Source organism: Cavia porcellus, unplaced genomic scaffold (assembly GCF_034190915.1).
Source record: "Cavia porcellus strain 051 isolate PalLab524CR breed Dunkin Hartley unplaced genomic scaffold, mCavPor4.1 scaffold_19, whole genome shotgun sequence".
Taxonomy (NCBI): domain Eukaryota; kingdom Metazoa; phylum Chordata; class Mammalia; order Rodentia; family Caviidae; genus Cavia; species Cavia porcellus.
Genome location: NW_026947502.1, coordinates 16,217,980 through 16,241,268, shown reverse-complemented (window position 1 = coordinate 16,241,268; position 23,289 = coordinate 16,217,980). Strand labels below are relative to the sequence as shown.

Sequence of the window (23,289 nt, the reverse complement as noted above, 5' to 3'; positions counted from 1 at the left end):
ACAACATTCTGGAACAGTCTAAAAGGTTCTAACCCTGCTCATGCCCCCTGTGTAACATTGAGCAAGTCACTTCCATATCTAAACTACTACTGTCTATGAAAAGCTGGTATTTACCCACAGTTTAAATGAAGTTAGAATAAATAGCTCAGTGCTCTACTTGAATTGCCTCTCATCATCTTCTGCCCCAAACAGCACAGCAGAGGCCATCTTCAGACCACATAAGAATAAACAATACTATCAGAAGTAGAGTCTTTAGCCTCACTCTTAATTACTTACTCAGAATTCCTGATTGTCCAGAAGTATAAACATTAGCAACATCTCCAAAGCATTCTAGAAGTTTAAAACTTACAGATTTACAAAATATTCCTACAATCCTCTAAAACTGTACTAGTGACCAAACGTGAGGACGGGAGGGGAGTAACAAATTCACATTGAACAACTTAGAAGTGGGAAACCTGGGGTTGAGCTCATTTGTTTTTGTTTTACTTTGAGTTTTTAATATTTGACCCAGAGTCTAATTGACACTTTATTCTTCAACAAATAGACTGTCAACTGAATGTGATGTTCATTCTCTCCACCTTCCAAAGCCCTTTGTATTTTTTCCATCTCAAATTGTAGTCCGTGTTTCATAAAGCTTTTTATCATCATTGTTTTATCTCAGATCCAAGGGTAATATAGTGTTAGAATGGAACCAAACAATGCTTGCCAGGACTAAGTCAGATAAACAGTGGTTCTCCTAACCCAGAGAGTTAGGGAGCAAGGGTGGACAAATCTTCACTGGGATAATTTATTGGTCAAAGACCCAGATGCCTTCAGACTGCAGCTATGCAAGGGATCCCTGACTGAGGTGGATTTCATAGTTGCCATGTAGAGCTCATTCTCCCCTGAAAAATTAGTTGGAACTTTGTGACTAGTTCAACATCCTTAAAGGAGATCATAGAAACAGTCACCAATTAACTCCTCTGTTCTTCTCTCTATATAAAGAGGATGGAGGCTGAAAACTCCAAGTAGACTACTTGAACAGCCATCCAAGGTTCCCGAAGCAAAAAGAAAAAGTTAAATCCCATAATCATTGACTTCTGTAAGATAAAGGGACCTAAAGATTCATTTATCCCAGTGCCTTTCAACCTTTAATATATTTAATAGTGAACAGGGAACTTGTTAAACTGCAGATTCTTATTTGGTACATCTAGGACAAAGATCACAAGTCCACATTTCTCAAAAACTTTACAGTCATCCCAAAGCAGCTGATCTGTGAACTACAGTAAATAGCAAGAACCTTTTCCAGGGATGCAGATGAGTTATTGTTTAGTCCCAATTCCCACTGACTCACGGTACCACACTGAGCACTGAATATTCTGTAGCTGACTGTGGGACCAGCTGGTTGATCAGTGCCTGTCGTAGACATAGGAACACAGAATGTCATCGCAAAAATTTCATGTCAATATGCAGAAACTGAAATCCACCGATTTCTGTGACTGACTCAGGATCATACAAACTAGTAAGTGACAGAACTAGGACTAGATAGAGCTACAAGATAAAGCTGGAAGGTAAACCTAGATTTTTTCCCTTTGAATTACATATTTTAATCACAGATTACTTTAGACACTGTGTCAAAATCTCTGTTCTCAGCTCTATAATTGGAAAAATCAGTTAAAATATAAGTTGGGTTCAATCTAGGAGTTTCACCTAATTTCGCCTCTGGAAAGCTTGGCAACTTTTGTAGAGAAATTTCTTGGAGTCTAAGTTTTCTCCTGTATGAGATGAGGGAGTTCATATTTGATCTTTTTAAGCTCATTAGATCTTGTGGAAAGCAGTGAGTTAAAAGATATGAAAACACTTTGGCAAACACAAGTGATTTAAATGGAGGGAAATCTTATTAAAGTTTTGTTGGACAGTATGGAAGTTTCTTGGCAAAGTTACTAATTTTAAAAATGAACCCACACACAGTCTTACCCTGACTCGAGGTTAAATTTTACGTAAAGTCTGTCTTGATTACTTTTCTCTCGTTGCTGAGACAAAATGTCTGACAAACAAAGTTAAGAAAAAAAAAGATTTATTTAGCTCACAGTTTGTGGAAGTTTCAGTCCATAATCAACTGACTCCAAGGCAGGGTAGCATGGCAGAAGGACAACAGTTCAAGGTGGCAGAACACAGCAAAAGCAACAAGAGTACAAAAGAGCCAAAGCAAGCCGCTTTGGCTCACAGTTTTGAAGATTTAAGTTCATTACCAATTGATCTCAATTTTTTGGACCTGTGGTAGCACACCATGGGAAGCCATCCACTCTAGGGCAGGTGTGGCATTGATACCAGCTCAGTCCCCTCATCTTTCACAAGCTCAACATATTTACAAAGTGAGGATTCTTGTCCCCTGTTGAGTCTCTTACTTTAACTTCTATATTCAAGTTCATACAGTCAATCAACCATTACAACACCCTAGGACGTAAACAGCTACCCTAGAGCAGGTCATCTACACTCTAGGATGTAGAACTGCCGAGTTACTTAGTTAAGCTTCCAAACTGCTCAAGTTGACACAATGAATCCACAATGACAGAAGTTGCCTGGCAAGACTACTGATTTTCAGAATGAACCCACACGTACAATCTTGCCATGCCTCTAGGTTGAATTTTATGTGATGTGAATGTAAATTACTATCTTCAATTTTTATTCATGAAGTTTTCTGATTCTCTACCCACTTTTAATGTCTCTAGCCTGTGTAAAACATGCTTGGTCAGGAGTGGGGAGGGGTCTGGGGCGGGGAGATGAGCCATTCAGTCAAAATGTTGGTAACATTCTCTTATTCTGAGCACAACTTCCCTTAGCAACAAGCCCCTGCTTGCTCATTCCTATCCAGAAGGAGTGTTGGAGATTTCTGTTTTATTCCAAACTTCCAACAACCATTTTCTTTCTTGTGATAGACAAAGTTCACTTAGTCCTTCACATGGGATTAGTTTTACCTGTTAATATACATCAATAAGGACTTTTATCTCAGGGTCACAGCAGTTTAAAGTTTCAAGGCTCACAACCATGGTTACCTTTTGTTAAGCATTTAATGATATACCAGATGTGAAGTTAGGTTTGGGTCGGTTTTCTGTTACTATAACAAATACATAAAATATATCAATTATAAATTGAAAAGATGCAACTTGGCTCACAGTTTTGAAGATTTAAGTTCATTACCAATTGATCTCAATGTTTTGGACATGTAGTAGCACAGCATGGAAGAATACATGGCTGAGCACAGTCATTCACATGATGTCTAGAGAACAGGGTAAAGAAAAGGTGGAAAAGGGGCTGGCTCCCAGTGTTCTCTTCAAGGCTGTGCCTCCAAGGGCTAAAACATCTCCCACTAAGCACTGCATCTTAAATTTTACTTCCCAGGTAGAACCACAGGATAGGGATTAATAGATGACTTTGGGTACATTTAAGATCCAGACTATAGCATTCCTTAAATAACTTAGCTCCATCTCAAAACAGCCCTCGAAACAGTGAACCTTTATTTTAAGGATAAGTTGTTGCAACTTAATTTTAAAGATGAAGATGCTGAGTCTCGACTAAGCCAGGAATATTACCCAGGGTCACATAGCATGTAACTAGAGGAGCTGAAATTCAAGGCTGAAGCTAGAGTTCATGTCTTCAATAGTCAATTAACCATATAAGTGTTCTTATTTGTATTAGAATTTAAAATATAGCATTGTACAAAAACAATCTATAAAATGTAGTTTCATATTATCTTTATCATCATAATGAAACTCTCTCCATAGAGGCATTAAACTGGAAAGCAGAGATTTATTTCCTATAAATAAACGAAGCTGAAAATAATTGTAAAACTTAGTTTGGCTGATGAATGCAAGCTTTCCTTTCCCAACTTTGATCCTGCTGGCAGATAACAAAATAAAATATTTTTAGTTACTTTTTGCCTCTGCAATTATGAGGATAAAAACTCAAACAAGTACGTATCAGGAAAAAAAGCAATATTCAGTCTCTTTTCTTCTTACAAATAATGAGGTCTCAACTTTAGACACTTTCCTGGCAGAGTCTGAGTAAAAGATTCACACAGCCTACACCCTAGTGGAGGTTCCCTGCCAAAGAGCTATAAAGATGATAGCTAAGAGACTCCTATCCAGAGTTACACATTTATTTGCTTTTGTAAGGTGAATGAACAACAGCTATGCATCTCCTTCCCTCCAAGTCTGCAGATACTTGAGTTGGAAATTGGTTTGTTATACCAAACCTTTCCTGATTAAGACATAACTAAGTTCAGTTCCTCTGTACCCTTACTCGCATAAAAATAAAAATTATATTCCTTGTGTTTATCGTATGTGGTACTATTCTATGTGTTTTACATGAGTTATCTCATTTAATCTTTATTTTATAATTGAGAAAACTGAATTTCAGGAATGCTAGATAGTTTACCTTATACACAATTTTGTGCTAGTGTCTTTAACCCAGTCTTCTCAAGGATTTTAGAAAGTATTAAATGCATATATAAACTTCCACTCCCAGAATTCATTAGTAAATCAGTATAAGCCCATACACCCTACTTTCCCCTATCTCTGTCAAAGAGATCCACTTTTTGGCACTACCCCCAGATCCCTACCCCTCAAGAACCAACCAAACTCAGAATCTGTGGACACAACTCCAGTGGTTGTATCTCTGCATGTCTGTGGACCTGAATCCCCTCCTGCTGGGTCTGCTCTTTCTTCTGTCCACAAGAGTCCTGCCCATATGCTCTGCCTGAGGTCAGTTTTCTGGCTTCTGGGACACATTAAATAGAAAACCACAAGATAGGGAGGTTAATGTTACGTGGATAGAGTGGGTGTCTCTCATGGCTGTGAGCGAGCTGGTTATATCTAGATGGGATATTTTGAAGTCAGTGGGCTGAGAGATTCTCTTTTTGAGTGAAGATCTAGGAATAAGGAACTGTCTAAATTTCACATGGATTAAAACATCAGTGACCTGCTTAAGACAGACAAAAAAGAACCTTTGATATTTTTGCTTCTAGTTGAGAGCTTCAAATGAATTATAATTTTCCTCTGAAAGAGAAATGAGTCAACAAGTAATTTTGTGTATCCAAGCCCATCAAGATTCATTTTTAGGACAAGGTTGGAACCAGTTTCAAAACCTGTAAATGAAAGAAAATCATAAGTTCCTTATTACCTGGAAAGAATTAAATGACAACCTTTAAGTAAATCATGACTTTGTACATCTTGAAATTTAGTCTGATCAACTTCCACATTTATCTCTTACCATTGTAGCTTTGGAAGGTGATGAGGCTAGGGGAGCATGGGGGACAGTGGCCATAGTCACCCTTTTTCCCTAGCAGTGAGGGAGGCAGTCACCATCTCTAACATGGATGTGAGGCCCAGGAGAATGTAGCTCCTCTTCCACTAAAGGTTTTTAATTCATAAATGTCTTTTATGGTATTATTTTTAAAATAGATTGGGAAATTGTAAATTATTAGTTAGAAGATCTGTATAAACAGCTTTAACAAGTCATCACCCATGATGCTTTTAGGTTCCTGAACCTGGTATTGAAAAGATTAGATCAATCATCTTTCCGTTTGAGTCAGTAAGACAGATGAAAATGGAAGCAGAGCAAGCCATTGCCTCCTAGGAGGGAAGCTCTCGAGTATTAAAATTTCTGTGAACACGCAAGATTGGGTGGAGATTCACATATCTACTTCCTGGAAACTTGGCAGAAAGCTTAAAATTTAAGTTTTAAAGTAAATGTTGTGTTCCTATAGTCCTAGTTACTTGGAAGTTGAGGCACAAGAATCTCTTGAACCAGAAATTTAGGGCCAACCAGGGAAACAGATTGAGACCTTGTCTCTTAAAACAAACAAGTGAGTTTTTAGCTTAGGTAAATTCATTGTAAAGCCTGGCTCCATCCCATACCTCCTGAGGATTTCCAATAATTTGAAGCTACTTTTGACTGAAAAAAATGTTTATAAGTACAGTTTGCTTCATGTTTTTTGTCTTCGGATTTTTCAGTGTGATTCCTATCTTTTTCCCATACAATGCAGATGAAACTTTAATTAAAATAAATAGCTCTTATTTTATTAAGAAGTTGCACCCAGAAAGAAGTCTACCAACCTTCTAAAAGAAATTATTCCACTCATCATGCATTTTATTCATATTTTAAAATTATTAAATATAACTATTTGAGTATACTTTCCTCTCCCCACCTTATTATTCACTCTTCTATATCCATCTAAACATTCACTTAAAAAATTCAGTGGCCTGCAGTTTCTATATTACTCTTAATATATTTCATACAAATTAACATATAAAAAAGAAATCAATTTCATGAGGAAATTAATTTGTTTCTGTAAGTGAAAGTAATGGAAGACATTATACCACTCAAAAGCACTTAAAACTTTTCACTGAAGAGGGTCCTGCAGAATTCTCACAGCAAGGATTTACATCTGGGGAAAAGAAATGTTGACATCATACTGTACTTTGTGTTGGACCTTCTCTAAAACCACAGGATATTTTTTGCAAGAGGGATTTTCTCTATCTGTACTACTTAATGTGATATCCCACACATAAGAAAAACAGGTGATTGATAATTGCAGATTAAAGGGAACCAGAAGGATTATTTTTTTGAAAGTCAGTATCACACCCAATGGACCCTTGGCTATGATTTTGACCACCAAAATGATACCTAGAATTTTGGGCTTAAATGCCCTTCAAGTAAGCAGGTTTATATTTTCCAATCTAGTTTACCACGGAACCAATTTCTTCCATTCTCTTTTACAATGCCTTCACTGTGTGTGTGTGTGTGTGTGTGTGTGTGTGTGTGTGTGTACTTGGGATTGAACTCAAGGCCTCCGTATTGAACTACATCCTCAACATTGTTTTATTTTTTATTCTAACACACTCTCACTAAGTCACTAAGCCTCCCTAAGCTAATTTTTTTTTAATTGTTTTTTATTAATTTTTATTTAAGGAGAAAAGAAAAGAAAGAAAAAAAAAACAGTGAAGGGGTACAAGTTATACAGATTTACAGAATAAAAAAATGCGCAGTAGGAAATCACTAGTTAATGGATTACATATTGCCATCTTAGAAATAATTAAGTCACAAAATTAAAGCATTGTAGAGTGGACATTCCAACAATGATACTGCAAACAGTTCTGTTCAATGATCCAATAAAACTCTGTGCTATCATTTTCTATCTTATACATTTAAATATACATGCAGTTATATAGTTTAGAGCACTTTCTTTTCCTCTCTTTTGTACAGTGACTATTTACAAGAACCGTGGGAGCAATGAAACCCTAAGCTAATTTGAATGTGTTATCTCAGACTTAGGCAAATCCTCTCAAAAATTCAATTTAACAAGTTTTGTTTTGAATACTTACTTTACATCCATGTACTAGAGATACGCAAGCAGCCAGACGGCTCCTGTCCATCTTGTTTGCATTTCCAGGGAAACGTGTGTAGTGAGTTCATGGCAAGAGGCTGGAACCTGGAGGAGGGAATTAGCAGAGCTTCCCTTACTCTACCTGCATTTGTCTGATTTTAAAATAGAATGAGGCAAGGAGTGGTGGTGACATTGATCAGTGGTAAAGCAAGTTCTTAGCATTGGTTCATTCCCCTGCACCAACCAATCAGTTAATCACCCACTCAACCAATCAACCAACCCACTAACCAACAACAAATCAAAATTGAGGCCCTGAAGAGTGAGTGATCAGGGGTGGAAGCTGTTCTCATCTCTGAGGCAGTTGTTCTATTCTCTCTGCTCATGGGATGTGAAAGAGGCAGGAAACTGTATGGGGAGGATCAAAGGGTACCAGTTATCTGTTCATTGGAGAGCTCATACTTGTCATGGGACTCTCTTATTACTGGTTATGTATTCATTACAACTTTATCAAAGCCTTATCTCATAGTGTCCTTCAGAGAGAAAAATCTTACCCTTCTTTTTCATCTCCTGATTCCTCCTCCTTACTTTTCCTCAGAAAACTTCATTATCACTCAGAAAAATAGCCTAAAGCCTCCCCAAGCTCATTTAACTTACCTCCTTGACTAGATGGATTTTGTCAAAAGTAGAATTTTTCACCTTGTGATGACATTAGAGTAAGAATATCATGCAAGTTGTACATCAATAGAGAATGAATTTACTGATATGATTCTTTAACAAAGTATTTGGTAAGGAAACCTTGAGATATGTGCAACCATGAAAATTTAAAAGGTGAAAATCACAACAAGAGTAACTAAATGATAACATGTTTTAGAGTTACTGGTATTTATTTCACAGTATTTCTTTTTTATTTTTAAGTTAATTTTATTGGCACATCTTAGATTTACATACTGAACATATTCATCTTAGGGAATTTATATCTGTACCTAATATAACTTTTTTCTTTTGCCCCCAATCCCCTTTCCTCTCTTCAGTAACTCTTAAGAAAGTAACTATTCTCATGCGGCTATTTCAGTATTCCAGCAATATGTTCTTTTACTTAATTCCAGTTCTAAATTCCTAGTTTTGGTTGTAGTTTGTTGACTCATTTTGGTTAACGGATTTGAAGAGTCAAAGACATTAACCTTCTCTTGCTCTCTTAGAATATCCATTTCATATTCTAATCAGTGACTTTCTTTTACCTCTTCTAATAACAAGTGCATGCATGCTAGGTCTGGTTGTTTTTTGTTTTGTTTTGTTTTTCTGCTTTGTTTTTGCTTTTAGCGCAGTCCCTTTAAATGCACTTTGGATGTCCCCAGGTGGTTAGCTGTTCACTGCCTTAGCATTTTCAGTCTCACAGGTGAAAGTGTTATTTCATGAAAGATAAATTCACATCTCCTACTCACATCTAGTCACAGTCATTGGAAGTTGCACAGTTAAGATTTCTCAGACTTTTTTGCAATTTGTAACTCCTCTTGTAGTTGTTATTGTTATGAGTAGTGAACTAAAATGCATGTATGTATTATACATATGTATATATGTATTGGTGCCAAGAATTGATCTCATGACCTTGTGCTTGCCAGGCAGGTGCTGTGCTGCTAAACTATAAGCCCCACATGAACTAGGAATTAAATAGTTCTGTTCTCCCTCTAAGCCTGTGAGGTTGTTTGGTTACTAAGGGATATGATTCAGTTTTCAATCCATGACTATAAACTAGAATATGGGCATTCTCCAGAGCATAAACCTATCATAGACAAAGGTAGAAGAAAGAAGGCAACAATATTAAACCAAAATCTGAAATTAACTGAAGATTTTATAAAAGTAAAGCTTACTGTTTAATGCAATTTGTAAAGCCAAATTGTTTTTCAAATTTCAAAATGGAGTTGCATTTTTCTTCCCTAATTGTGAAAAATATCTGAGGAAAAACAAGAAGAAGGAACATACAAACCTCCCAACACACATGATTAACCCTAACATGAATTTGATCCTGTTAGAACCCTCTGTGGCACAGGTTAGTCACAGCAACACGTTAGAGAAGCTGCTCCCTCTCTACCTAGTAACACAACCAATCCAGTCAGGATGCAAACTGCCTTCATTCTCAGTGGCTAAGGGAGACTCTGGAATCCTGATGAAAATAAATCTGGAGTTGTTTGTTTGTTTGTTGCAAAGTTTAGTGCTTGATTCTTGATTGACAGTCATAGTAACTTCAGGTAAAGTGTTCTTTCAAGAACAGATTTTTGAAGAGAAACAGGAGACTTCCTTCTTTACTGGCATTGTTCTGCTTAACAGAACCTCTTCCAAAAAATCTCATGGTCAGATGGATCCAGAAAGCAAGGAGAATAGAGCTTTGTACTTAGACAAGGCTTATAGGGTAGGTTCTTGCAAAGGGCAATTTATCTACACAGTGTGACAGTTTCAGCGTGGTGGCATGGACTGTTGTCAGAGCCTTCATCTTTTTTATTACTTATCTGCTTCTTTTTCTTCATTTACAGCCATGCCCCTCTGCCCTATCCAGTAGACTTGTGGTTTTTCAAATACAAACTATAGACCAGCAGCCCAGTGTCAGCTAGGAATTGATTGAAAATGCAGCTTATTGAGATTCACTGGGCTATTTCCCCTTCATTTCCTTTCATTAGCATTCGCTTCCCTCCCTGTTGTTTTGAGCACCGTCAATAAAATTCTTACAGCTCTTTGAGCAGATGAAAATACCAAAAGAGGAAAATTTGATAAATATTTTGGCATGGTTTCAGGACAATAGAGATTGCCACACAGTCCTTCTGATAAAGGGAATTGTCTCTCATTAATGTTGCAACAAAGAAGGGACAGATTAATGATTCCTCCTGTATTTTCACTGCTCAAGTGAAGAAAAATCATGAAAGGTTTACATAGCAACTGAATTTTAATTTCGCTAAAATTCACATGATAATTGCTGTGTCTGTTTTCTAAAACTTGTCACCTTAGTATATGCTACTATAGAGAAGACCTTCCAAGATAATACCCACAGTGGAGTGAGGTTTGAGCTATGTTATTATATAATGTGATGATTAGGAGCAGGACTCTTGGAACAAACAGATGGAGCACCAGCTCCACTATTTCCTAACTATGTAAATCTGGGCAAATCACCAAATATCCCTAATCCTCCTTTCAATGTCTTTAAAATGGAAATATTAATAATACCTCTTTCATAGGTAATTATCAAAATCAAGAAGTAATGATAATTGCATAAAATTTTCAATGCCTGGCTCTAATAAATACTTCATAAATGGAAGCTTTGGATGTTCTCCATGCAGACTGTGTTTCAAGGGGGCTATGGACTGTGGTCAGCACATTCATCTTTTTCCCTATTTCTGTGGCCTCCACTCCTTATTTATTTATAGTTGTGTACACCATGGACCAATAGCTCAGTGTACCCTGGGCCCTTGTTAGAAATGCAGATTATTGATATTTGTTCTAGAATATCTGACTTGGGAATTTTGAGTAAGGACCAGAGATCTGTTTTAATAAGTTCTGTAGGGTACACTGATATACACTCAAGTTTAGAAACCACTAAAGTAGATTTTACCCACGAAGCCACTACTTGAGTCAGGTATCCCTGGTTAATTTTCAAGACAGGCTGGAGGGCGTGTTGGATATTATTGCATTAGGATCATCACCAACAGCCCGTATTGTTAGACTTTGCTAGTACTTATTAACTGAAAATTTTAAGTAATTCACTACCTTTTTTCCTGAGCTTCAGTTTCCTGCCCTATCAAATAGAAATACAGCCTGTCCTGTGTTGTAGTCAGTATGCTCAAAAATTTTTAAAAAGTCACCTAAAAAAATCACTTTATAAAATGAGGTGCTTTGAAGAAAAACAAAGGAAGAATAATGGTTATTGAGTTAATATTCAAATTTTAAAAACAATTTTCCATTAATATAAACAATAAAGAAGATTAAAAATAAACTTACAGGTAGTTTACTTCAAGTTTTTCCACTTGTAAACCACATGTAAAAGAGCCTGTTGATTTCCTCTGTTATTTTAGCAATTGAGCCTGTAAGTTGGTTCTCAGCATAATTTGTATCCTTTGAAGAGAAAAATAAACAAGATGGAGAAAAACCTCGAGGTACAGCCAGCTACTCAAGTCTAGCAGCTACATCCCAGAAAAAAATATTGAAACCTAACAATGGTTTGTATACTGAAGATTTATCACTGTAATGGATTTCCTACATTCCAATTTGGTTTATACAAAGTTCTTATTATAAGTAAATTCCTGCGATTCCTTTTCCACTTATATTTTCTTATATTATTTTCTGCTTATATTATGGAGTTATTGATACCCTTAAATGAGATAAATTACATCGTGAGATCTTTTAGGTCTCAAGTCTCATAAAATCCAACTCATTCTGGCTTAAGAAAGAGAGATAGAGAAAAGAAAGCAGGAGAAGGAAAGGCAGGAAAAATAGGAAGAGGATGGAAAGAAAAGAAAAGAGGGGAAAATGGGAGAAAGAAAGGGTATTTTTGCTTCATATCGGTAAGTTAGGTAGTCTCAGGTCATGGATTGTCTTTGTCTGTTGGCCTTTTCAAATAAAGACCGTTATGGTTAGAAGATCTTAACAGATTCCGTAGATCTAAGGCAATATCTAAGACAATATCTCTTGGTGCAAATCCAGTGATGGTGTTTGAGAACCATTATTCTTTTGTAGACATTTGAAGGCTCATGAAATAGCACTGACTCATAAAAGGTCATCTGCCTGTCACTGAGCCAGTCATGATATCAGGAGCCAATCATGATGTCACTGACTTACTTCCAGAACAAGGGTGAGAAACAGAAATTGGGGAAGTGGTGGTTTTCCAAACAGAAAGTGCAATGAGTGAAGCTGATGAGCTGTCAAAGAACAGATGTCTTCTCTACTTACTGCCACAGCAAAAGGACCTTACACCTGCTTGCACTTTTAGTGACATATTTAACTCCAGACATTCTTATGCATCCCTAAGGAAACTTCAGCAAGCCTCTCTATGATTAGCCCCACCATGAAGTCATCTGGAGCCATGCAGATGCATGGCGCCACAACAGTGAATGAACCAGACCTTGTAAGGGCCAGCCTGGAGAAGAGGGATCTGACAGGGATGACAGACATGAAACACATGATTGCAGTTTCCTGTGCTGTGTATGACAGCACAAACTCAGAGTGTCATGAGAAAAGACAAGCCAGCCTTGCCCCTGCTCCTCCACACCAACACTGGAGATATCTCTGGCCCTGGGCTCTGGCTCCACTCTTGTTCATAGTCGGGAGGATGCTGGTGAGCTCTGTGAGCATGGAACGCCCAGTAAGGCCTGTCTGCCTGCTGCTCTCTCTCCACCTGAGACATGAAACATGACTCTACCTCAACATTTAGGAATAACTCAGTCCAGATTTATTATGTGTAATAAACTTAATTATGCATGATTAAAAACCCAAGGTATAAAATAGTGCTTTAGTTATCCAAAAGCAAAGAAAATATAATATTTTCAAAGTTCTGGTTTACCTGCCAATGACATTTTAAAAAAAACTATAGTAGACTATCAAATGTCTGCATTCAGAAACTATATATTGGATTTTTATAATAAGATGAGTTTTGAAGTTCTTGCTATGTCCAGAGTGGGAATAAGTACTCTGTATATTCAGTTTATTTAATTATTTTTTAACAACTCCAGGAGATTCGTATGGGTATTTTCCCGCTATAAGAAAATTGAGCTCAGAAACATTAAATAATTTTCCCAAGGCCTCAAAGCTAGTGAGTAGTTCAGCTCAGAATCAAAACTCAGCTTGTCTGAGTCTACAGTCAAACTTAAAGCACTGTCCTAGTCCCTCCTTTCTGGCAAAAAAATAAAAAAGATGCACTTCCAGGTGCTAATTAAGGCATCCTACTAGACCTTCAAAGCACTCCCAATATTGGCAATCCCAAGAGTAAGCAAATTGTTCAGAGAAGGGATTCAGCTGTTTTTAAGGATAGAATTAAGGATGGGAAGCTTTGTAGAAAGGATGAGAAGGTAGCGAAGGAAACTGGTCCTTAAAAGGACAAGATAAGAAAATCAGTATCAGGGCCTCACTGTTTTGTGGCCCCTGCTCCATTACAACCTATTGGGAGACTCCTTCATATGTCCGTTAATTGAAAGCTAAATAACAAAGATAGGTACATTTTATCTTTTTCCACCACTTCATGATTATGGGTATCTGGGAAAAATGTTATTTTTCTTGTCCAATTTAACCTATTCCTTGAGCCTCGATCCACGGTCATAATTTAAAGTTGGATAGTATTAATGATATAGTAGCACCAAAGATTAGCATGGGCTGATGTCAGTGTTCCTCAGATACCACACCTTTCTCCTGAGGTTGGCGATATCACTGAGGGATGATATGATTAGCTTTGCCTACAAAAAAGTCAGAACCCGTATCTATTCCAGAAGATCACATCTATTCATTCAGTGAATAGCTATTACATTTTTACCACAACATCAGTTATGATTTTTCTAAGTGTTTGCTTTATACAAAGTGAGACAGCACAGCTAGGAAACCTACTCAGTTTTTTAGCCATATTCATTTGTTGTTTTTTGCCTAGTCACTGGATCCTGTGTCTATCCGCCTCATTTACAGCATGTCTTAACAACTAATTCTACATGCTGCTTTAGATTTTCAGATTCTTCTCACATGTTTTAGTTGAGTTAGTCTCCAAAAATTCTATTGTTATATCCCAGCATAGTTTAACCAACCTAGACTCAGAGACCTTGTATAACAGGCAAGGCTCAAAAATAATAAATAGAAGAGCTAAAAACTACTATTTTTGATATCAAATTCAGTTTTCTTTCTGGATCCAGCAGCAATACTGTCTTCTTTAGGAAAGTATCTGTGATACTTGGCATAGCATTGGGTCTAGAGTGGGTTTTCATTCAGTATCTTTTAAATTATGAATGAATGAATAATAAATAAATAGTAAGGCTTCAGGATTTATCTAATTCAATTCTTCAATTCCATACATAATACGATGAAAACCTATATTCAATAAATTATCCACGTATAGTTCATCTTAAACTTAGAGCAAGCCTCACTGAATAGGAGCCCACTGGAGTCAGTCACTTGCATTATGTTGTTGCTATTGCTTTATACGTTTAACTCAGCAGGTCTGCTGCCCACTCATAACTGTTCTTACTATAATTGGTCAATAGGAAAATAAACATTATGATGTTTGAGGAGGGGAGAGTCATAAATGCTTTCCCAGACAATGGACAGAAAATTTTTGCAAAAATCGGATTTTCCAGGTAGTTAAAGGAAGAGTCGATAATTTAGAGAAAGACAGAAAGAAACACACCATTAAAGTAACACAGAACAATGTTTCCCAATTCCCTCAACCTCACTTGCCTTGAATGTTGCAAAGCTACAGCCTCCCACTTCCAGGCTTTCCATTCTCAAAGCATGAAGATTTGAATTCCAGCTCCATTTAGTAATATGTGACTCTGAGAAACGTCATGACTGACTTCTTCTATAAGTGCAAAAATGCTCTTTAAAGGGAGGGGGAAGAATTAAGAAATGTCATGTACATATACCAATTCTCCAGAGTGAATGTAATCATTATATACTACATCCATATACCAATAAAAAATAAATAAAAGGGTGATTAAGATCATTCAAAATGTTGCTGCAAAGAACTAGAACATACCACCCACATTCGATCTTCCTTTCCCACTTAAAGAGTGGGAACTCATCATTACAGCTGTGACCTGGACACATCTTGACAAACTCTTTCAACATTTATTTGGTCCCCAAACTTTACCTCCATTTGAAATCAATATTTATGCTTAATAAAATATATTTGTTTAATCACTCCACAAAGCAAAATATTACCATAAATCAAACATGTAGAATATTTTATTAGAGGACAAAGATGAACTGGTCAACTCTTGTGTCCAAGAATGTTTCATATTTTATAGCTTCTATTATCAAAAGATTTTATATTTGAATTTATAATATGAAGTGATTAAACCATATTTTAAAGCTAATCTAGGGCTGGGGATATAGCTCAGTAGCACAGCGCCTGCCTGGGAAGCACAAGGTCATGAGTTCAATCTCTGATACCAAAAATAAATAAATAAAATAAAAAATAAAGCTAATCAAAAAATATAATCTTAGCGTTTTTTACCCTCTACCTAACTCATGAAGCTCAGAGCATTATATCATCTGATTGTCTGGTTATATCTTTTGTGTCAGTATTTATTTAGAATCTATTGCTGGCCATATTGTCCTTATTTTATAATTTCAAAAGTTTTAAAGGCATTTGATATATCCTGATTGGCCATTAAAGCATATATATATACTCTAATACTAATAATAAGTGTGGCTAGGTTTTATTATCTGTAGCAATGGAGGCCTGTTAAAAATTAAGACATGTGATTCTTAATGTAGCACAATATAATAATTTAATATTTTGAAATCATTATGTCAATATTCAGCATTTATGTTTAGCTTTGCAATAAGAAGACATTAACAGACATGGCTGGATAACCAACTGAAACCCACTCCACAGTCAAGTATTCAGCTGAGTTGAGTCTACGCTTCCCCCATCCTATCCTTTCTCTTTCCTTTCAAGTCAGTCCCATTTTCAACCATGTCTCCACCACCAGGAATCTTTCCTGTCATCCTATCCTTATTTTTTAATTCCTTATTTTCAATTCCATTATATTTTGGTGAGTTACATGCAACTTGCTTTATATTACTCAAACTATTCCTTTACCTTATTTATATTGACATTGCAAATACAAGGGAACATCTCATCACTGTGGGTGTTAGGCAGTATCTGATAAAGAGAACTACACAAAAACATGCCTGTCACATATAGCAAGCACCTGATAATTACACAGTACTTTTAGTTCTAGTTTTTTTTTTATTAATTCATCTATACTTAGGCTACTCTTATGAGCATAATTCAGTAACCAATTCCCTGACTCTTTCTCATATCTAGTACAGTTTAATGTTTTATATTCATAGCAAGGCTACACATTCTTTTAAAGAATACTGTGTCTTCTATTTCTCTGCATGCTTTAAATAGAAATAATAAAAGCTATTTGAGCAACAGTCTAATACATGATGATATTATAGGAATCCTCGAGGATTGGATCATTATAGCATTTAATAGATGCTAAACCTGAAACAGAAAGTAGCTTATAGCAGCAGAGCCACAGTTCAAACTCAAACAGCTTAGTACCGTATCTTGTTTCTTTGGTCCTAGCATAAATACAACTTCAAGAGCCTTAATTTCTTGCATTATAAGCACCAATACAATCTTACTGTTTTCAGTGTCTTCTCTGACTCTTCTCTCTTGTAGATGGACCCACATGAGAACATTCTACTGAGCACTCTTGAGATCAAAAACGAAATGACCACATCAGAGGCTGTGATGGGACTTGGAGACCCTAGGAGCACAATGCTGGCTTATGATGCCTCCAGCATCCAGTATCGGAAAGCTGGGTTGCCCAGGCATAGTTTTGGCCGAAATGCTCTGGAACGACATGTGGCACAAAAGAAAAGTCGCCTGAGGAGACGTGCCTCCCAGCTGAAAATCACCATCCCTGACTTGACTGATGTGAACGCCATCGATCGGTGGTCCCGTATATTTTTCCCAGTGGTTTTCTCCTTCTTCAACATCGTCTACTGGCTTTACTATGTGAACTAAAATACAGCCTTCCACGAGAAGCAAGGACTAGATTCCTCCTCAAAACAGTTGTACAGCCTGACATAGGACTTGGAGAACACATCCATCCAGGACAAAGTGATGCTAAAATACCTTAGTTGCTGGCCTATCCTGTGGTCCATTTCATACCATTTGGGTTGCTTCTGCTCAGTAATGAATACTCTAAGGTCCTTGTGGTTTTCTGGTTGAAATGCAAGTAATTTTTACACATGCTGGAAAAACTGAAGTCAAGCATTCTACTTTATTTGCTTAATGTGTAGCCTACCCAGAGGGGAAATATCCAGATGATATTCTGAGAAGGCTCAATAGTATTACCATATGATCAGATTCAGATACCGTTCATCTCATTCCTGAGGTTGACATGCTGCTGAGTCAGCACTGTGCGTATGAAACATTATCTGCAATATCATTTGAGCTTCGTAGCTCCAAGACGGTCTCTGCTGGTCTTCTCAAGGTGATGCAGTGTCATAGGAAGATAATTCTCACTGGACTAGCAGTTTCTCTCTCATGTAAGTAGAGCAGGATCAGGGTACAGAGACAGAGCGAGGAACAAGGCAGAGATCCAGGAAACCAATTAGGCCTCTTTGTTGGCTTGGGCACAGGAAATCAAGAACAATGATGTCTTTCATTTTGGTACTTAGACATAGAGAGACTTGTGAACATCATCATACATGGCAGCCAATATTTTTTTTTGCAAGAATGCTGCCTAGTAGGTAGTTAAAATAAGAGTTAACAACATAAAGCAGGGTCAAAAACAGAGATGACTGCCAACAAAATTGAAGCAAACAAGCAAGTGTGGCCTTTGTCAGATCAACTCAGCATCTGGTCTACACACACCATGTCCAGTAGAAAGTGCACAGTAAAAGACATTTGTTTTCCAAACTCAGAAGCTTGTAACAGCATACTTAGAGATGTTTTTATAGTTTAACCCAAAGATGGCCATTAAATAGAAAAGTTAGAAGAATTAGAAGTATCATAAACGTTCACATGTGATCAGGAGTCATTCAAATATACAGATATAGAGCCAGACAAAGCTAACAGTTTGTTTTTCCTCAAACAGGATCAGCTGTTTTCCATGTAAATTTCCATGTAACATTTCCATGTAAATTTCCTGTTGAGTTTAATAGGGTATTTCAAAAGGAGGGTATATTCATTGCTTTGCAGCTTTTCTTGCTTCCAAAACTTCTACTATATTCCTACATGATGGCCACAGTAAAACTTTGGAGAGATTGAATGAACTTTATTTTCACAATGAATTTCACTATATTTAGAATGAAATTTATCTTTCTGTTTTTCAAAGCAAGCAGAACTTTCCTGAGTATGTGCACAAAGGCCATTGCTTTGTAGGTTTGTTGGTTCTGGTTTTTTAAGGGTGCTTATTTTGTGTATATTGCATTCTGCCAATCAACAAACATATGGTGAACAATAAGATAACAACAAAGCTCCATTAATAACATGAGTGTCACGAGCCTCGGTTAATATTACAGAAAAAATATTTAACTGATAGGCTGGTAAGATGTATTTAATTCTATTTTTAAATTACATCATTGTGTTAGTTTTTATAATAATTGGATATATACATTCATATATTTGACAGAAAAGAAAAGAAGCAAATGTACTTTATTTCTATCAATGTGAGGCTCAAATTTTGGTTTACTTATAGTAAGCAGATTGATTTGACTATTGATTTGACTATTGATTTGACTGTACTTTTCTCAGAGGAGTACTGTGCTATTTCTCTTTCCTTTTAAAAAAATAATGCCTCTTTTTAGAGTAATGTCCCTAATTGTGCATGGGAGCAAAGGCTAGTACCTTACTATGACAAAGTGATGCTTTCTTCCTTTCATGATTTACTATTTTGGAATATTCTGAAGTCTCATTGCTCTTCCATTGCAACTATCAAAGAACAACAATGAAAATTTTAAAAAGACATCATTCAACATTCTGAATTTACCCCCAAAGTGGGATAGTATTTTCTTTCCACCAGTGTAAGGAAATCTTGATCTTGTTGTTTGATTACATACTTGAATATCTCTGAGTATAATCTTTGGGCAGACTCTAAGTTTCCTCCATCTATGCTCAGAATAGAGATTCTTCAAGTTTCTACAGGGACACACTTTTTTCCGAGGCAACCATCTTTGGACATCACACTAATAAAAGTGCCTACCCCTTCTCACCTGGGGGTAAAGTCTGAGTAGAAAACAGCAGGAAGGAGCATATCAATAACTCAGGGGCACAACTCTAAAATGCCGTTTTGGAATGGTTTTTCTAGAGACAACTCAGAGCCTAAGTCTAAAAGTGGGCTCTTATTTGCAATTTCTGTAAAAGCCATAAAAATTCTTGATATTGTCATTTCCACTTCCACCGTCATTTCAGATATCTAGGGAAGTCAACAGAGGGATCTGGATCAAAATGGATAGAGGCATCTTCATAGCATGAGTCTCAAATGCATACGATCAGGAATCCATTTCTGCTCTCTGTATGATGCAAAGAAACCAGACAAAGGAGAAGAGATGAGGCCTTGGAACAAATGCCCTAGAGAGAAAAGTACAGCATTCAAGAACTATGTAAATAGAAAAATCTGGCTCATCTTGTTCAGAAATAACAGTAGGTATAGGATTTATTCTTAAAGCATGTTTTGTTGAATTGACATGCAGTCGTCAAATGCTAGGAAGGGTGCTAGGCCTGACAAATCTAGGAAGACCAGCCAACTTGATATTTAGTGACTAAACTAAAGGACCACAATGGTGCATTTTGGCAATTCTGAAATGGTTTTATTATTAGTTTATACATATGTATAGTTTTTCTTTTGATTATAAAACAGCCAAATAGCCAGCAATTAAGGTGTTTTTTCATCTTCATGAAACACATAGGCAAATTCCGACTCTAAAATGCACAATCTAAATGAAATCTTTGATCTCAATCTGTATATATTGTACATGACTGCTAGTAGGTATGAAATGCATTTCAGAATTGAAAACTCATGCAACATAATCATGTGTTTGCATAGGAATGTTACAGTTCCTTCTATTGCAATTTAACAATGGGAAAAGACTCAAGCAGTGCCATCCAGAACTTTTCTCATTTCTTCAAAAACAGTGCTAAGTAAAATAATAATGATGGTTTGTAAACCAAAAGACTTTATATTTTAGCATTAGGAACACAGAACAAATATGTCAGCTTTCAAAAGCACAACATGTAAAGGAAGTACAGTGGAATGTATGAAGAAATGAGTTACATATTTTAAGCAAGACCTGCATTAAATTGGCAAAGAAGACAATTTCCATTCTCTATAGGTCACTGTGCTCCAGTTCTATGATTAACTTCAAGAACAGAAGCAGGAAAACACCACCAATAAAAACAGGTCTTACAACATATTTATATGTATATATGTGTATATATAGATCCATGTAAACATACATACATATATATGCATTCATATGTTGGAAAACAAAAGGAATAAGCTAATATGTTTGTTTCTTTCATTACACCAGTATATGAGTATTTTTAATTTGGCAACCAACAATCAACACATTGAAATAAGTAATACAGGGTACTGAGCATTTCTTTATCAGCAAATCAATGCCTACAGGTCTTATGAACCATTGCAGTTTAAAAGTATAATAGTACTGTACCTCAGAACATAGAAATTAACTAGTTCTCATTTGCTTGTCTAATTGCTCTCTTTGTCAAGGACATAAATAATATTGTCCATTGGTAATTTAAAAAAAAAATCTTAAGAGAATGAAAAATGAAAATTCCTCCCAGAAGGAGGAGAAAAAGAGAAAACAAAACTAAACCCCACCATGTTGGTTAGGGAAAAATACAATTGTAGGAATCATGCCATTTTGCTAATTGTACAGAATATATGTTATGTGAGCCACCATAACTTTCACTGAGCGTGTGTAAATATTAAAACAGATTTCTTAAATATTTTTACCTTCTAATTTGTATTTTATGGTAAGACAACATGCTAATTCTGTTTATGGCTTAAGTTGATGTGTTATTATGTAAATAATTAAACATGTTGTAAATGAATAGTCCATAGATACAAATAATTGTGTAGATTTTTTCCTTAATTTTTATTTGTTTTTCCAAAGTACAGTAACTGGAGTGCCCCAGCAGAGTAATTTAAACACCCTTTTACATAAATGGTTTGGGAATCTTAGAAGTATTTTAGTTTGCCCTCTGAATCTAGATTTCTCTCTCTCTCTTTCTCTCTCTCATTCTCTCTCTCTTTCTCTCTCTCTTTCTCTAAGACAGAGTCCTTTTCACTTCTTTGCTTTCTTACTCTCATTCTTTCCCTCTTTAGAAGAGGGTTTTTGTCATCAGAGTTAGAACCAAGAGACAGCCTTTAGAAATGGAAAATGGGAAAAAATGATTATTGATTACATAGACTTTTTTTATATGTCAGAGTACAAGAAACCAAAGTTTGCACTTTGTCTCAATTTTCAAAAAGTAAAAGTTTGTATTGATGGAACTACAGAAAATAAAAATAGTTATTCATAACAACTCCAGAAATTTGTTGCACAAAATGGGTAGAGAAGACTTTTGTTAATAGTAGCATTTTGTCCTTAGATAGTATTGTTCCTTTCAACCAAAGACTCCAGAATTATTTTTAAAATGAAAGAAAAAAGGGAGGAAATGGGGGGGAAAAAGACACTGCTTCACACCAAAGGTTTAAAAAATATTTTCCAAATGCACTAGGAAGATCATTAAAACTAGGAAGGGGTCAGCAGAATGCTAAAGAAAACACTGTCCTAAAGAAATCACTTTTTAAATGTGGAGGAGGGAGAAAGCAGCACTCTTAAACAGCTTAGAAATTTTGAAAATTGAAGACCAATTTCTGTTGCTATTTGCAGAATTCTGACATGAAATTTTAAGTTGCTTTTCAGGGTATTTTTGTGATCTATATGATTGAAAATCATGAACACAGAAAACTTCACTCTTTGAATTCCAAAGCCAAATATCACCCCGTCACACGTCCTCTAATCTGATGCCCACGTCTCTGTCCTTGCACCACTGGAAGCAAGCTGACGGTTTTATCAGCTTGTATCGATTTTGTTGTTACTCAATATCGAGTTCATCTGTGTTGATTTTAAACATAATTAATTCAAAGCTGGTTACCTATAATTTAAATTCCATAATACTTTAAATTTTATTTGCATGGGTGTTTAAATGGTTCTGTTATAAATACTGTCCTTACATAGTTCTGAACTGTCCTTTTATAAAAGGTGATATTCTAGTTTCTTCACAATGTAGTGATTATCAGCCTTACTAATTACCTTGTAGCCTTTCTTACATGCACATAATGCACATTTTCCAATGGCTAGAAAATGCAAAACATAAGTGGATATCACTGCATCTATTTTCATGTCTTTCTAAAAACAGGACTATCCAAATCTCTGGGATACATGAGATAGTAAAAAAAAAAAATGAAGATTATAAAAGAATAGCACATAAGAATTATTTTCTTGAATTTAAACTTATTGCAGCCAGTTTCAGCATGTAAATATATAATAATGTTGGCTAGTGTGTAATTCTTGAACTAAGAAATATAAATAAAAATTAAAAATTTGTGTGTGTTGTTTCATTGTGTCCAGAATATGTTTGTTAACTTTTAAAGTGAATTTCATTGTAGAATTATGGTCTTTGTGAAAAGAAGTGAAAAGCTTGGGAGAGTGGCACCTGCCATTAGGAAAACTTGAATCAGAGCTCTGGTTTTCCACGTATTAGGCATATGACCCTTTTGCCACCTAACTTGTCCCAGCCCATGGGTGAGTTAACGTAGACGCTAGAGGGGCAGTGGGGATGAGAAGAGACAAGAGACATGAAGAATGGAGACAAGACAGTGCTCTGATCAAGTCTTGTTTATTCAAAGAAAGAGTAAGGAATATATAGTGTATTGGGGGAGGAGGGAGTTGGGTTCTGAGACATCAGTAGGTAATTTAGCAACAGTGGCAAGACCGAGGGTTATAGGGTAATTCAAATCTCCTGCGTGGGCTCATAAGGCAGGCTGATTAGCATAATCCCGGAATGGGCCAAACCACAGGGACCTGTGACCTAAGGAGAAACAGGCCAGGCAAGGAGCTGCTGCCTGTAGATACAAGGCGGCAGCCAATTACAGGGCTTCCCCCACTAACTCATTCAACTCATGGTTTTATTGGTGACAAAATGAATACAT

The 23,289-nt window shown here is 36.3% G+C and overlaps 1 protein-coding gene across 4 annotated transcripts in view; it reads left to right on the top strand.

The window, feature by feature from the left end:
- The window catches only part of Gabrb2 (gamma-aminobutyric acid type A receptor subunit beta2), a 219,265-nt gene extending 196,581 nt beyond the window's left edge, over positions 1-22,684 (top strand). For all 4 annotated transcript variants that reach the window (XM_003473348.5, XM_003473347.5, XM_063230739.1 and 1 more), the window contains one exon: positions 16,740-22,684. In XM_003473348.5, coding sequence (XP_003473396.1) covers positions 16,740-17,087 — 348 coding nt within the window. In that variant the 3' untranslated portion in view covers positions 17,088-22,684. The remainder of the gene's footprint in view (positions 1-16,739) is intronic.
- The last annotated feature ends 605 nt before the right edge of the window (positions 22,685-23,289 follow it).